Raw genomic sequence first — 15,221 nt, forward strand, 5'->3', positions numbered from 1 at the left:
AAAAGGTGTGGAATACTCAAGAGTCAGAAAGGGTAAACCAAATCAAATTGCAAGCCGAAATCCACTGCCACGTTATGTCTTGAGAGAGACCCCGCCACAGTCTGCATCGTAGTCTTCATCCGACACGTGTGTCTTGAGCTCCTTTGTGCCCCAAACCTTCGCTGTGCTACGTTCAGCTGCCTCCATTTCTAAGCTGCCGTCAGCAATCGAACATTGGGACGTATTTTTTCGAAGCTCCTCTAGATCCACGCGAGACCACCGGTCATCTGAGATTGCTGTCAGGGAATCAGGATGCCAGGGACTTGATGATGAGTGACCAAGAATATCAGCAATAACATCCCGCCGAATGTCACTTGTCATCTCGTTGAGGACCTTCACCTGCAAATCGTATTCTGGATTCCCCTTCGTGGGATTGTTGACTGATGGTGGGCTCCAATTAACCCAGACTTTGCGGTGACAACCAGGGGGATCCATTCGAGCCGGATGGTGCTTAAAGTACAGTTCACAACACAGACAGGCCGGTTTGCTACAAGCAATGTAACGGTCATTCCCCACGAAAGACAAATTCGACCTGAAGAAGTGGTCCAGAACCTGCACTTCTGCATGCACCTGCGGCGTGCACTTGTCGTACTGTTCCATGAAACCCTCAAAGATACGAGATTGAGATCGAGAATTCATGGAAAGCAAGGAATTCCTTATCTGAAGCCTTTCCGGGTCATCCTTTTTCAACATCCTGTTGAGGATACCGTCAACCGTGGTTAGATTATCGGGCGCTGGCCGAGGCACTGGAGGCACACAAGCAATAGCCACCACCTCATACGAGTCAAGGATCTGAGATAAATGGTAGATATCCTCAACCAGCTGTGACGGGGCACGGATGTGATCTGCCAGTCGCCCTATATAATGGGTGACTAACGCAAAAGGCGATCGTCGGTCTTGAGGGCCGGTTAGCTTTTCTTCGTCTTGAGCTTTCTTTCTGATTATGTCGATGATGGCAGACTTTCTGTGCTCATATGCATAATCGCAAAGTGCCAGACAATCATCCTGTTCGAGGATAGGCTTAAGCCAGTCTTCTATCATCTGATCTATGGAGCCAATTAGCATCGTAAGAACCTGGACTTTGGCCTTCACGAACCCTGTTGCGTTTTCACGGATCCTGGTATGGGATAACACTGTCTAATCGCTTGAAACAAGCACTGGCGCTCTTTCTTTACTCGACTGATCGCGAAATTAAGGCAGAAACTGGTAAGCTCGTCCTTATATCGTCTTTCATCAGAGCCTCCCGCAAGTGTCGGAAATCGCTCCAGGTGGCTGAGAACATTCTTCGCGAATTCGACGATTTTGTCGACCGATGCGTTGGATGAAATACAGAATCTGTAACATGTTTCGCTGTCTTCAAGTCCAATGGCAGTGCAAGAAATACCCCCTTTGGCAAAGTCACAAACAAAGGCGAGGTTACGTAGGAATCGTCGCCGTGCTTGCTCCGAACTAGGACCCGGTGAGCCGACTGTGTGCTGCCCACGGGTCTGTCCTAGTACACGCAAAAGAAACAAAGGCTCGTAAAATCTACCAAGGAGTCTCTTATACGCGTTCAGTCTTGGGGGCCCGACGCGGACCGAGTCGATAGGCAATTGTTTGCTGGTGATATTGCTCTGGACTGTGAATGAATGCTTTGCAGATGGCATTTTGACACGATTATGGAAAAGTGCACGAAATATGAAACACATTCGGAGTGCGAGCTCATTGAGAAGAAGGTGCGATTTATGAGTACTTAAGCCACCCATCAGGTGATGTGCCAGATATATCCTTCTGGAAAATCGGCCAGGAGGTGGGGGGATGAAGACTATACGTAAAAGTGAGATAGGAGGAAAACAATGCGGGAGGAAGTCAATGCGGGAGGAAGTCAATGCGGGAGGAAGACAATGCGGGAGGAAGTCAATGCGGGAGGAAGACAATGCGGGAGGAAGTCAATGCGGGAGGAAGTTCAAGCACACATGTTCTACTGAGATTGGGTAGCCAAGACTTCTCGCTGCCCCCGTGAAACGAGGGAGATAACCTCCGCGAGCACAAGTGAAGATGCTAAAGCCTTCATTTGCGAAGCATACAACTTTGGTCGGTAGACTTGACTGTGTAGGATGCAGTCGTCTCACGTTCAAAGCAAGGAGATCAACAGCACGTTTAGACAACTGGGACAAATCAAAGCACGCCTCGAATTCTGCAAATGATACGAGGCGGCCAACCACTGCACATTGGAACCGCTAAAATGACTTCTCTGTCTGTATAGTCTTCTGGGATGGATAAAAGGCACTAGGCTGGGCTGCACATTTGGTCTACGGCACTCACACAAAGACTGGCAGCCTTTACCTGCAAAATATCTTGGATTGTTCTTCAATACTGAACGCAGTGGAGAATGTCTGGATTGCCTGATTCATCCCGTCTATCGAATACGGAATCTATATATCTACTTCATCACGTCTTCCTACCCCCCAAGCTGCCACAGGAAGACGATTATGACGCTGCACATGAAACTCTCCTGCTCGATAGCGTTATTGACGCTCTTGCTCGGTTCCAGGATTATTTTCAGGGGCAAGAAAATGAAGTTTTCGTCAGTGTCAAAGTAATGCTCACTCGTTTGAGGGCGATGCGCGATTGTAATGGGGACGTGAATCACGTCGAGCTTAGAAAAGCTTTAGGAGAATTGGAATATTCAGGTATAGCCAGTGCTAACCTAGCTGACGTCCGGAATTCTACTGACACGTATTGTATAGGAGGTGCTCTACCGGTGCATGTTCGCTGCCAGAATGCTGCGGTCTTAATGACCAGGCACAGCGATTCAATCCATGTCGAGACCTTTGAACTGTGGCCTCGGAACCAGGCCGTCAACGCCACGGTGGGTCGACTGCAACGCCAATTCCCTGGTCCAACCTTTGCTTTGAATCGAGTCATCTTCAATGAGCCAAATATGCAGAACACAATTGCGCACGCCCTTGAGAGCATGAGTCGTCAGCCTGCCCCGGGGACCAAGCCAAAAGTGAAGAAGGCGCGGCATAAACACGACGAGGATCGGGATACAACCAATTCAATTATGGTGACAGAGCTGTTCACAACATTCCTTCGCCCACAATGCAGCACTGTGGACAGTTTGCAGGTTCGTAAAAACACACGGGAAGAAGTCCTGTGGCTCGACACTCTGCATCCTTGGAGACGTTCCGCCCTCTGGCTCCAGGTTCGAGTCACGACCCAATTGTGCATTCGGAGACTCTGCCAGCGAGAAGGAATCTCAGTTGACCTTTACAAAGTATTCATGGTTTTTTACATGAGCTCCATTCTCCGCCGCTGTCCCAAGAGCATAAGTAGTGAATACCGGCATATCATGATTTCCAAAATTGTGCGCCGACTAAGCAAGCTTGATCTGCCGGATAATCCCGGTTGGCTCCTGTTTGTCCAGTGTGCCCTTCGAGAAGCGAATGGCGTCCTCGAACAAAACTGGAGCCGTATCATCGCTCGTAGCGCCTGCCGACCTGATATGTCCGCTTTGACCCGACTCAGCTTTCAAGATGACACTGATTGCTCACTGCCCAATCTTGATGAGTGGCTTCAGAGCATCACAGTCCGTCAGCACTCCTCAGTGCCGCCAGATTCCCACCCACGGTCTGGATTCTTGGAATTTGAACCGGCAGAGCTCCCATCGCTCCTCCAATTGACTGACCCCGACTATCACGTCTACAATCTCGCGGCTTTCGAAGCGTGGGTTGATTTGAATCTTCCGTCCTGGATTGAGACACACATCGGCTATGAAGACACCTGCGAACGGCTAAGCAGTTTAGTCAATGCATATCATACTATTGCATCCGAGTCGTACGCCTCCAACCCCGAGGCGTTGTCTACCATGCTTCTCACCGTCCTGGAGCTCTGGATAGCTTGTGACAAGTCCGCCGTCCATAATCATCCGCTGCTTCGCCATCATAATCCTTGTATCCCGATACATCTATTCCAGTCTCTCCTCTTACCTCGGCGGTTCCAGCTTACCAGGTTGGCAAATGCGGAACTCTACATGCGCCAACGTCACCAGGACCTCCAATACCCCGATTCCAATGTTCTGACCGACTTTGGAACCTCATCCTCCTTTTCTGTGCGCTACTTCAATCACTCCGCTGAACACCAACTCCTACTCGGCACTATTGAACATAAAGCTAGATCTGAGAAGGCCGCCAAAGTGGTGGAGTTGCGCCGCAAGCATCAGCAGTACAGGGACTATTGTGCTCGGCGGGATGAGATTGCTTGCACGTTCTACGACGAGATAGTCGACAGGCGGTTTCTCTTTACAGAGCGCCGCCATAGCCCTTCGTGCCAGAGATGCGGGTTTGACGAGGCTGCGAGAGAGATCGCAATTGATGTGTATGAATGGCCTTTATCTTCCGATCCTTTGGAGGCCAAATCTACGGTCTTTGAGTTAAACCTGCCCAGACCGTTTGCATTCTGGCGTGATCTCACTGCTTTCATCTTGCTTGATGTACTGGGGCTCAAATATGTCTCGAAAGAACCGCCTAGAGCCGAGTACCGACCAAGCACCTATAGCGGGCTCTCTATGTTCTACACCGCGGTCGTTGATCACCCAAGGATCGGCCTTCTTTCCCAAATTAAACCCCACCGAGCAACACACAGGCGGGAAAAACACATTATCAATGTATCAGAGAGCGACGTTTGTCTCGCGAACGGGCTGCGTTTCAAATACTTCGACAATGCCCTCCGCTGCTTTACTGAAGACCTGGGCCAAACACATGCAATGGCGACAGCATGCACTTACAAGTTACCGCCATCCAGCTCATCTCTGCAGCCATTTCTCTTCCGCCCGGCAGAGACACCGGACGGTCCATCGCCCAATACGGTCATTGCATCGCAGCATGCCTGCCCCGAAAACATGTCACTGGGTGAGTACAAGGCGCTCTGCTCAATGCCATTGGGCGTCCATATCCAGTGGCAGAACATCCTGCGGCAGCTCGCTGCACCCTCCGTGGTCTTTAATAAGGTCGAAACGTGCTTTTTCACCCTGCAGATCATACACCAGGCAGGGCCGCCATCGCCCATGAATTCGACCCTGAGAGAAGGCCATCATGTTTTGAACGACAAAAGGTTTGCAGCTCCTCTGCTGCGGGAGATCGAGAAGGCAGCAGCGGCCATCGAACAGAACTGGCAATCCGCCGAGGAGTTGAGCGTGCTGATCGCCCTCACCCAAAAAGTGCTGGCCTGCTCCCCATCGGTTCAGATTCAGGAGGAATGCATGACCCAGCTGGATGGCCTCCGGAAGATTGCTTTCCAATGGGTGACGACCATTGGGGAGGAGGCCGGTTCCACGGACAGCTATGAGCACAGGAACGAACTGATGGCCTCCGCCGCTTACCTCGCGCTGATGTGCGTGGGCACTTTCGACTGCGAGAACAGCCACTTGGAGCGCATGCTCCGTAACGATCTGCATGCCTCCGTTTTCATCCAATGCAGTATGATCATTCATGACCGAAAGAGCCTCCTGGACGGAATATCCAGTTGTTTACTTCCACTTTTCTACTATCGGTGGCAGAACACAGCCTTTCGGGGACACCGTATCTTGGCAGACAACACTGTCCAGGGCTGCTCGACCGCACTCGACCGAGCGATCCAGCGGACCTGGGCCGCGTACCGACCGGGATCTCCCTGGACAGCGGCTCCAAGTGGCAGTCTAGGTTGCCTGAACACCCAAATGATGGTTGAACGCGGCAGTGATAGCGGTGTCGTGGTGCGCTTCAACCTTCTCACTGGTCAGCTGCTCATCAATGGTCGTCCACTGGCGCGGTTGCCCTCGATGTTCGAGCGCCACGACACATATCGATCCCTGTTTGGGCATTCTCTGGTTGAAGTGATGCCTAGCGATCTTCCAGGCTTGGAATTCTCCGCCCAGAGACTGCACATGGGTCAGACGATCTACTTGGGGAGATTAACCATCCCCAAGCAGAGTGGATTCGATCTACGCATTCGAGCCATGGATGGGAGTAGAGTCTGGGAGTTTGTACCCCCGAGGCTCCTCGCGGATGCTTTGCCGGATGCCTTCGTGGAGGGATACGCCCATTGGTACGAGACCAATGGCCAATTCATCGAGTTTCGTCCTCTCAGTGACCCATGGAAGTCATCGCCGGCCTCTCACTGGCGATTGCAGCGGAACCAGCTGGGAACTGACTGGCAGCTCACCCAGGGCAAGGTTTCGTTGATCAACATGCGGAGTGAGACGGCCAGATCCTTGTCTGATATCTTCCAACCCGTCGAAAGGGCCTCCAAGCTGCACTACAAACTTCACAGTGGATCTGAAATGGTGGAGATTGAGATCCCCCGCCTCCGGCTGGGCTTCGATCTGCGATCGGGTCAGTCCTCAATCGAGTCTCGCCAGTACCAGGGGATGGTCGTCGATCCTGATCAGTCGGTGGGCACCCTGGTCGGCCTGCGTAACAAGCTCGTTTTGCGGGACCGCAACACCCACCATCGGAAGATTTTGATCCCAGAAGGCCAAGTCGCATGGGAGCAAGGCGGTGGTCATGTCAGCGTCGAGGTTGGTTGGCAGGCGGCGACCAGCGTGCATGTTTATCTCGTGAACAGTGACATCGGTTGTTTGACAGACAACGGGACTCTCCAGAGTAAACTTGTACTGTGCTATCTGCATGCCGTCACATCATTCTGCATCCCTGATCCCTTGACCAAGCACACGGGGACCGAACAGTCTCTGTCTATCCTTCGTTCGGCATCAATGCGGTCTTTCAGCAACCTACAGCCGGAAAATATCTCGATTCTCGAAAAGCTTGCGAGTCTTACACCCGACAGAAGATACTACCCTGCCAACGAGCGTGTCATGCAGAGCGTTCGATGGGATCCGGTCCTAGGCTGTTTGACTCAACATGATGAATTCCAGAGCCAGGTGGCGGCTATCCTTGATCAACACCGCCGGATGAGGATATTCAACCCGGCTTCACAGGAGACAGAGCCAGCGCTACCTTCACGGAATGCAGACCTCCTGCAGCGAGGTCGCATTCGCTCCTCGACCTTCCGGATCTCTGGGTTCGGTGCTGAGGACCACACGGACGCGAAGGATTGTCTGTACGAAGAACTGGGCCGGGACTACCAGTCAGAAAGCTGTTCACGGGTGTTCAGTCTCTGCAAGATTCTCTACGAAGATATTCCATCTGCCCAGGACGTCATGCTTGGATCCTTGGCTGCACGTCTTTGGGGGTTTCTCACGACTGCCGACACGGTTCACGGAGCCAGTTCTTCGGTTGACTCTACACGGATCAAGTACGATGCGATGTGGCTCGCGGAGACCGGCGAGTTTGTTTCCAGTCATTGGTGCAGTATCCATCGGCTCCTCTGCTCGGAGACGGCCCGGCCGAACAGATACGCAGTAATGCTCTGGTTGTCGACGTTGGCCTTCTCCGGGAAGATCGACATCATCGTCTTGCACGTTCTTGCTGCGGTGTACGTTTTGCCCGGCATGGCCTCTATGACGTTGCCAGCGCAGAGATTATACAGGCCCCAAGAAGGGTACGGGGTGGACTGCGCCGAACTGAAGACTCGGATCCACTCTGTAAGCCGGAGCGCAACCCCCGAAGACGCCCTCTCTCCCGGACCAGCGGAATCCTATAGCACGTTCCATGCGCGCGTGGCGAAGTTGAGAAAGACAAAGCGGAAACAGGCACTAGCTCATTTCATAGCCGGCCTCCAGGGACAGTGGCCGACCCCATGCCCCTCACCACCTCCCATATCTGGTGAACAGCCGGCATTCGCGGATTATTTCGATGCTCAGAAGGCGATGCAGATCTCACAGGCCGCATTTTCAACTTGGTTCGATAACCGAGAGCTGACGCAGTATCTTGATAGGGTTGCATCCGTCTACACAAGCCAGGAGGCCCAATCCATCGCGACCCCGCCATGTCTGTACCCGTGCTTGAAAAGCCCCACGGACCGACGCCATGCTTTCATCTCCGTGGATGACATAGTGGACGAGTCTCTTGGTCCACCCCCGGCGGTGGAAATGGAACCACCAACTCTACCGCCTTGGTCGGGCAGCCGCACTGCTCCTGACCCAAACCTCCGTCTGTTGAGCTTGGTCGATGCCCTGGAACCACAGGCGCGATCTCAGTTCCAGAAGCGATACATCGAGAGACTACGGGCCAGTGTGACGTCCCTGCAGGGTATCCAGGATACGGATCATCCCTTGCCTGATGACGGCATTCTTGAGACCGTCCTCTGCCATCATTTGCTTCGCTGCCAAGAGTACCATGAGGAAATAAGCCACTCCATCATGTCGAGGATGATGCTTTCAGATACGGATACGATGACAGGAGAGCTACGTCCAGGGTCACACACGCCGCGCAGTATCTTGGGAACATTCGCACATGTCCACGTCTGGCCGAGGGTATCATCACAGCTCCTTCTCCATCAGCTGACACGCAACCGTTGGAGCCACCTGCCCAAGCCCTGGAAGAAATGCTTGATCGCGTATGGATGTTCCATCACGGCACTCCAGCGGGCGAAGAGGCTTGTCAGCTTGATGGGTCATCGCGGGGATCTAGCCCGCGAACTGCAGAACGCAGGTCACACGAACTGGAACCCAATGGATTTCCCCGAGTCATTGTTGCTGGAGATTGAGAGTGGATTGTTGATTCGGGACGTTCAAGAACAGATTGCGCGACGCATGAGAACTGCGCCGCCCGGACATAATGTCGTCATGCAACTGAATATGGGCGAGGGCAAGTCTTCCGTCATCATCCCCATCGTGGCAGCCGCGCTCGCAGACCGTTGCCTAATTCGCATCATTGTCGCCAAGCCACAGTCGCGGCAGATGTTTCAGATGCTCGTTTCCAAGCTAGGGGGCCTTTTAGGTCGGCGGGTTTATCATCTCCCCGTGTCACGCTCGTTGCGGATTGGTGTATCTGAGGCGGAGGAGATCGAATGGATGTGCAAAGACTGCATGGCGGAGGGCGGAGTTCTTCTGGTTCAGCCCGAGCACCTCTTATCCCTGAAGCTAATGTGCCTAGAATGCTTCATCACGGGGAGAGAGGCGGTTGGCGTATGTCTTCTTCGGATCCTGGACTTCTTCCAGACCTCCTCGCGGGACCTGGTAGATGAAAGCGACGAAAACTTCAGTGTGAAGTTCGAGCTGATCTACACAATGGGGACCCAGCGTCCTCTGGAGCTCAGTCCACAGCGGTGGAATTTGATTCAAGAGATGCTCGGCCTGGTGAGGAAATATGCTCCGGTCATCAAAACACAGCTCCCGCGGTCAATTGAGGTGGAGGAGCCACATCCAGGGGGCTTCCCCAGAATAAGGTTGCTCCGAGCAGATGCCGCGCACCAGCTGGTTGAACGCATCGCGGACCATATCTCCCACTACGGCATCGACAACCTGCCCATTTCCAGGCAGCCGGAAGCAGAACGACGCGCGGCCACTGCTTATTGCCTTAAGCCTGACCCGTCAGAACAGGAGACTGCGCTGGTCGAAACCCCAGATGCGTCTGGCCTGTGGGCCGACAGCACGAAGGATCCTCTCCTACTACTTCGGGGTCTACTAGCTGGCAACGTCCTGGCATTCTGCCTGGGACCAAGACGGTGGAGAGTCAACTACGGACTTGATCGCTCGCGCCAACCCCCCACGAGGCTGGCGGTTCCGTTTCGTGCCAAGGATAACCCTGCGCCACGGGCGGAATTCAGTCACCCTGATGTTGTCATTGTGCTCACGTGCCTGAGTTATTACTATCAAGGACTCGGCGACGACGATCTATTTCAGGCATTCGACCATTTGGTCGGATCGGACCAGGCTGACGTGGAGTATCAGATATGGGTCGATGATGCCCCGAATCTTCCCTCCGCCTATTGCCAACTGATGGGCGTTAATCTCCAGGATCGGCTCCTTTGCGTGGAATGCATTTTCCCGTGTCTTCGCTTTGCGAAAGGCGTCATCGATTACTTCCTTGCTCATGTTACTTTCGCCAAAGGCCTGCGGGAGTTTCCGAGTAAACTATCTTCATCCGGATGGGATATCGGTGAGGTCAAGTGCCATCCCACCGTCGGCTTCAGCGGGACCAACGATTCCCGGGTCACCCTTCCCCTCAGTGTGGAGCAGCTGGATCTTCCCGATCAGAATCACACCAATGCGTTAGTTCTCGAATATCTCCTTCGACCAGAGACCGGCCTTGCCCTAATCCCGGCGCGAGATGACCTGTCCCAGTCAGATGCGCAGGTCCTTCTGGATATGGTGGCGGGACTGGATCCAGCCGTACGGGTGATCCTGGACGTTGGAGCTCGGATATTGGAGCTAAGTAACTTGGAGGTTGCCAGGACCTGGTTGGAGATGATCGGTGACGATAGCAGAACGCAGGCCGTGGTCTTTATCAACGATGACGATGAGATTACCGTGGTGAACCGGACTGGACTCGTCGAACCGCTGCGGACGTCACCCTTCGAAAGGCACCTCGACCAATGCCTTGTATTCCTTGACGAAGCACACACGAGGGGGATTGATCTGATGCTACCCCTGGAAACCCGGGCGGCGGTGACGCTGGGACCGAGTATCACCAAAGACAAGCTGGTTCAAGGTCAGGGAGTCCCAAGAGAACGGCCAAGTGTTCCTTTCACTAACAGCTGCCACAGCATGTATGAGGATGAGAAAATTAGGGCAAGGCCAATCGGTGGTGTTTTGCATTCCGGAAGAGATCAAGTTCAAAATTCTGACTCTCTGTGGGGGGTCCCACGAATCTGATCTTACTGTAGCAGACGTGCTCCGCTGGGCAATCTCGGAGAGCTGGGACGATATGCAACGCAGCATGCCCTTGTGGGCCGTGCAGGGAAAGCGATATCAGACCCAGGCCCGTCATTGGCGGGCGTTGCGACAGGACGGGCAAACCTCGATATCCAGATGTCAGGCAGAGGGGTTTCTAGAACCGGAATCCCCGTCGCTAGAACAGCGATACCGGCCTGGTCGTCGGAATGATCTAGCTCTTTTCCCCCAGCGCACCGACGATGCGGACTTGTGTCGCATACTGGACCGATGCCGTGAGTTCGCCACGGTGAAGTTCTCTGCAGCGCAGCTCCAGGAAGAGCAAGAGCGAGAGCTAGCACCAGAGATTGAGCAGGAACGACAAGTTCAACGTCCGGCCCCTGCCGAGCCGGAATTGCATTCCGTGCATCCCGACATACGCTCGTTCGTGGCCACTGGACATCTGGGTGCATCGTCCACCGCCGTGAAACCAGCTTTTCGGGTGTTGGCAAATACCTCCGCGGCCAAATACCTGGATGTGGGCCAGTTCCCATCGGAGCTCCTTGTCACCCAGGATTTCGCCAGAACGGTCCGACTGCCCGAGAAATCGTCTGCCCGAGATAGTTACCAGCGTGCGGTTGAATGGGTCCTGCTGAGCAACGACCACCCCTCCAAGGACGGAACGCCCGTGAGGCAGATAGTGATCATCAGCCCGTATGAAGCGAACACGCTTCATTCCGACATCCGGGGGTCGGGCACAGTAAGGATGCATCTCTATGCACCTCGTCAAAACCAGAGCTCGTACCCTATCGATAAGTTCGATCTATATCCGCTTCCAGCGGTCTTGAGCCCAAGGCCCCTGCGAATCCCTGAGAGCCTACGCATCCAACTGAACCTCTTTGCGGGGCAGCTTTATATTTCTTCGTACCGTGAGTATTGTGAGATATGCCGCTTCCTGGGGGTGGCATCCACTGCCGCACCAGAGGGCCTGGCTGTCGCCGCGGATGGGTTCATCGTGGAGCATCAGGAGGCAGGAGCCAAGTTCACCAAAAGCCCCCTCCGGTTTCTCAAGGTGTTCATGTCACAGATACGGAAGGACGGGCAGGAGATTGACAAAACCCACCTGGGCAAGATCCTCGACGGAAGACTTCTACTCATGGCTGACTTCCGAGATGGCAATGGCAGAGCTCGGACCATGAAGCTGAGTCTTCGAAATATCCGATGCGATGTTTCGAGCGACCAGCATGCCAGGGCGGCAGGAAGTGGGTTTTAACACCGGAACGACAAGCCATCCTTGTCTGCTCCGGGTGACTGGTGCTTGGCTTCAGGCTGGGCCTGATCAGCTTGCTCTCAATGCAGCTATATGGCTCCAGATTCGTCTTGTCGTAGTCGTCGAGGTTTTGATGATAGGTCTCTCTAGTTTCGTCCCGATATAGCATGCGCTCTGCTCGCTTGACGGATCCTATTCCACTTAGCTAAACTGAAATGGCGATGTAAAGAGGATGGTCCGTTTTGAGCCCGACGAATACTGATGCGACAATCTTCTCGATGGTGGGAGTCACAAAGTAGAACGCGTGGTCAGTCACCAGCACTGGGAGAACTATGAGATTGTTGAGATATTTGAAGATCAAAATGAGCTATTGCATGGATCATACATGGGTGGCCGACTGGCTTACATGGTCCACCTACCACTACGTTACTCGGTGTTCCTGTGCAAGGTCGCATCATCAATTCCTGTAATATCCACAACGGCACAGATTATCCCGCCGTGATCGTTTATTCGACAGAGCCCCACACAGACAAAACATGATTCACGTTCCACCTCGCCATACGGGGCATCAAACCAACCCCTCCCCCGAGATCAACCCCAAGTCCAACTCATCCAGCCAACTCAAGAACCCCTCAGAGGCGAGTCCCACCCCGAGCGCCTCGGATGGAAGCTGGAAGCCCTCAACAAACCCCGGGGGGAGGAACTCACCCGAGTCCCGAATCATCGGAGCGACCACATCACCATCCGTGGTGGCGGCTCCCCCCGCATCCCCCTGCTGATGATTCAGCGCATCGTCCAACAACCGACTCACCACCTTGGTCAGCTCCCTGGCGGCGACGGCGGTGGTCGACGGCGGCAGCTGCGTGGCCTGCACCCAGGCGAGGAGCACGCTGAGCGAGCGGATGATCTCGGCGCGCGGGGTGGCCGCCGGGAAGGCGCGGTTGGCGAGGGTGTGGCTGTGCAGTTCGGTGACGAGGATGCCGGCAGCGGGGATGCCGTAGCTCAGGTACTTTTGTCTCTCTTCATTAGTGTTGTAATTTCGGGTCGAGGGGGGGTGGGTTGGAGTGGGTAACGTACGATGCAAGCGAACTGGCGCTGGATCTCGTGGGAGTGGAACATGCGCGTCAGGTCCATGACCATCGACAGCACCTGCAGGGCGGTGTTCATCAGGTCGGCGGTGGCGTTGGCGCGGTTGGTCTTGCAGCGGATGCGCTGCAGGTGCAGGACGCTGAATTGGTAGTCGAACTGCACGAGGATCCGCGCCAGGGATTCCATCAGCTCGCTCTGGGGGGTGTTCCAGCAGTGCGGGGTGTAATGGAAGCGGGTGGGGATTTGTGTGAGGACTTTCTGGCAGAGGTGGTATGTTTTTCTTAGTTTGGTTAGTATAGGGAGTACACCAGGGAGAAGAGGAGACTTGAAAGTGGAACGGGCTACGGGACATACTGCACACGATCGCCGTAGTCGGCAGCGGATTTGTTGCCCAAGGAAAGTTCCAGGACTTGTTCGCGGAGCGTGGACAGGAAGTGGCGGATGCGCATGACCGTCGCGGGCATGAAGCTGCTCTCGCGGTGCCAGCCTTGGTCGTCCAGACCGGCAAGTACGGCGCTGAGGGACGGCCCGTCGAGGAAGAGATCCTCATCCGCGATGTCTAGCGGTGGGGCTGCATCGCAATATTGGTGCGGAAGACGCGGAGGGCGCCCCATCAGCGTGGCGAGGTTCTTGTCCGTGCGATGGGTGACGGCCAACATGCGCTTCCTCGTCTCCGCCAGGAAAAAAGGCACGTCGCGCGAGGGCTGGTGGTGAAGGCCGATGGTGTAGATGTTGGAGATCAGGTCGCCGAAGAGGCTGTAGAGTCGTTCACCTATTCGTTCGTGAGTGTGGTGCTGTGTATACACAACCGCCAAGGCACTTACTAGTGTCGCCCAGCACCTCCATCGCCAGATGAGCATGCATGTATCGCGCCCACAGGATCAGATCATTGACGTGCCCGAACTGTTTACTGACCTCGATGCACGCGTTCCCTGCCAGGACCATCTCCTTCATGAACGTCTCCACGGTCATCGTCTCCCCGTGCGCCAGCTCCACAACGTGGTGACCAGGGTACCGGACCATGGCGCTGATTCCAGAAGAGGCGAATACCAGGGCAATTAACTCCCACCGGAGGTTCGGGCCGGTGAATTGCGCGTAGAAGTCGCCGGGCGACATGTCCCTCGAAACTTCGAGGGGCCGTCCGGTCGCGGCGGTGATGGTCTCGTAGAGCTCCTTCCACTTGCCCGTGACGTCCCACGGGTTGCGGTCGGTGTACGCCTGCACTCGGTCCAGCGAATCCAAAATAATCGGAGCGGGCACCACGGTGAACCGGCTGACGCGATGGTACCACTCGATCTGGTCGCGGTGGAAGGCCATGGCGGAGGCCAGGCGTATCAGCCGCGAGGACGCGTAGGCATGCTGGGTGCGCCAGTACTCGAACTCGGCGTAGAGGGACCGGTTCGCTTTGCCGGAGATCCCGCGCGGGGTCTCTTTGAACACGGAAAGGTAGCTTGTCGAGCCCAGGAATTCGGAGTCTTGCCCGTGTTTGGTCTCGGGGTCTGTCTGCGGTTGGTCTGGCGCTGCAAGCTCCGGCGTCGGACTTAGGTCGGGAACCTCCAACAAAGATTGGCGGATTGCTCCTCGTTTTGGTGTCGCACGAGGGCGCGCAATGCCCCCATCCTTGACCCGCGTCAAGGGGGCGGGGTGGTAATAGCACTGCAGTTGTCGTTGTCAGCAATGAGACAGAAATGAGTCATCTGGACTGTACAGTACCTACCTGATTGGCATTGCCACGCGATTGGCACCGTCGGCAGATGGGAGTCGCATGGTCACAGCGGACCTTGGAGAGCCGACATGGCTCGCACGAGGTCGGCTTTCCGTTGCGACGAAGCATAAGACGTGGTGATGGTAGGATGATGGTCAGGAATAAAGGCAAGAATGGTGAGAAAACTATCTTATCGCGTATCGCGTATCGCTTATCGCCGGCAGCGCGGCTCGGAGTCCGGCATAGACGGTTGATTCCGATGCCGGTGTAGACGTTTTTATCAAGGTGCAATCGTTTCTAATGATGCGTTTGCCTGGAGTTAATCCAAGCTGTGTATCACGCCATTGTGCTCTTGGCATTGACATGATGCCTGGGATTATTCT

General features: G+C 54.7%; 3 protein-coding genes across 3 annotated transcripts; 1 reads left to right on the forward strand and 2 right to left on the reverse strand.

Annotated features, from left to right (window-relative positions):
* Window positions 1-72: 72 nt before the first annotated feature.
* BO66DRAFT_333829 (nucleic acid/nucleotide deaminase domain-containing protein) lies at window positions 73-1,685 on the reverse strand (the record flags this gene model as incomplete). The annotated part of the gene is made up of 2 exons (XM_025644183.1): window positions 73-1,085; window positions 1,136-1,685. 2 exons carry the CDS (start codon window positions 1,683-1,685, stop codon window positions 73-75), a joined length of 1,563 nt encoding a protein of 520 aa, XP_025499325.1.
* Window positions 1,686-2,410: 725 nt separating this feature from the next.
* On the forward strand, window positions 2,411-12,047 carry BO66DRAFT_462217 (uncharacterized protein; the record flags this gene model as incomplete). The annotated part of the gene is made up of 2 exons (XM_025652362.1): window positions 2,411-10,613; window positions 10,669-12,047. The coding sequence occupies 2 exons, from the start codon at window positions 2,411-2,413 to the stop codon at window positions 12,045-12,047; spliced, it is 9,582 nt and encodes a 3,193-aa protein (XP_025499326.1).
* A 565-nt stretch (window positions 12,048-12,612) lies between these two features.
* BO66DRAFT_383460 (putative transcription factor) lies at window positions 12,613-14,975 on the reverse strand (the record flags this gene model as incomplete). Its single annotated transcript, XM_025646053.1, has 5 exons — window positions 14,851-14,975; window positions 13,958-14,789; window positions 13,488-13,905; window positions 13,122-13,413; window positions 12,613-13,053 (listed from the first exon to the last, which is right to left on the reverse strand). The coding sequence occupies exons 1-5, from the start codon at window positions 14,965-14,967 to the stop codon at window positions 12,613-12,615; spliced, it is 2,100 nt and encodes a 699-aa protein (XP_025499327.1). The 5' UTR covers window positions 14,968-14,975.
* Window positions 14,976-15,221: the final 246 nt, after the last annotated feature.

This window comes from Aspergillus aculeatinus (genome assembly GCF_003184765.1).
Source record: "Aspergillus aculeatinus CBS 121060 unplaced genomic scaffold BO66scaffold_63, whole genome shotgun sequence".
NCBI classification, from domain to species: Eukaryota; Fungi; Ascomycota; class Eurotiomycetes; order Eurotiales; family Aspergillaceae; genus Aspergillus; species Aspergillus aculeatinus.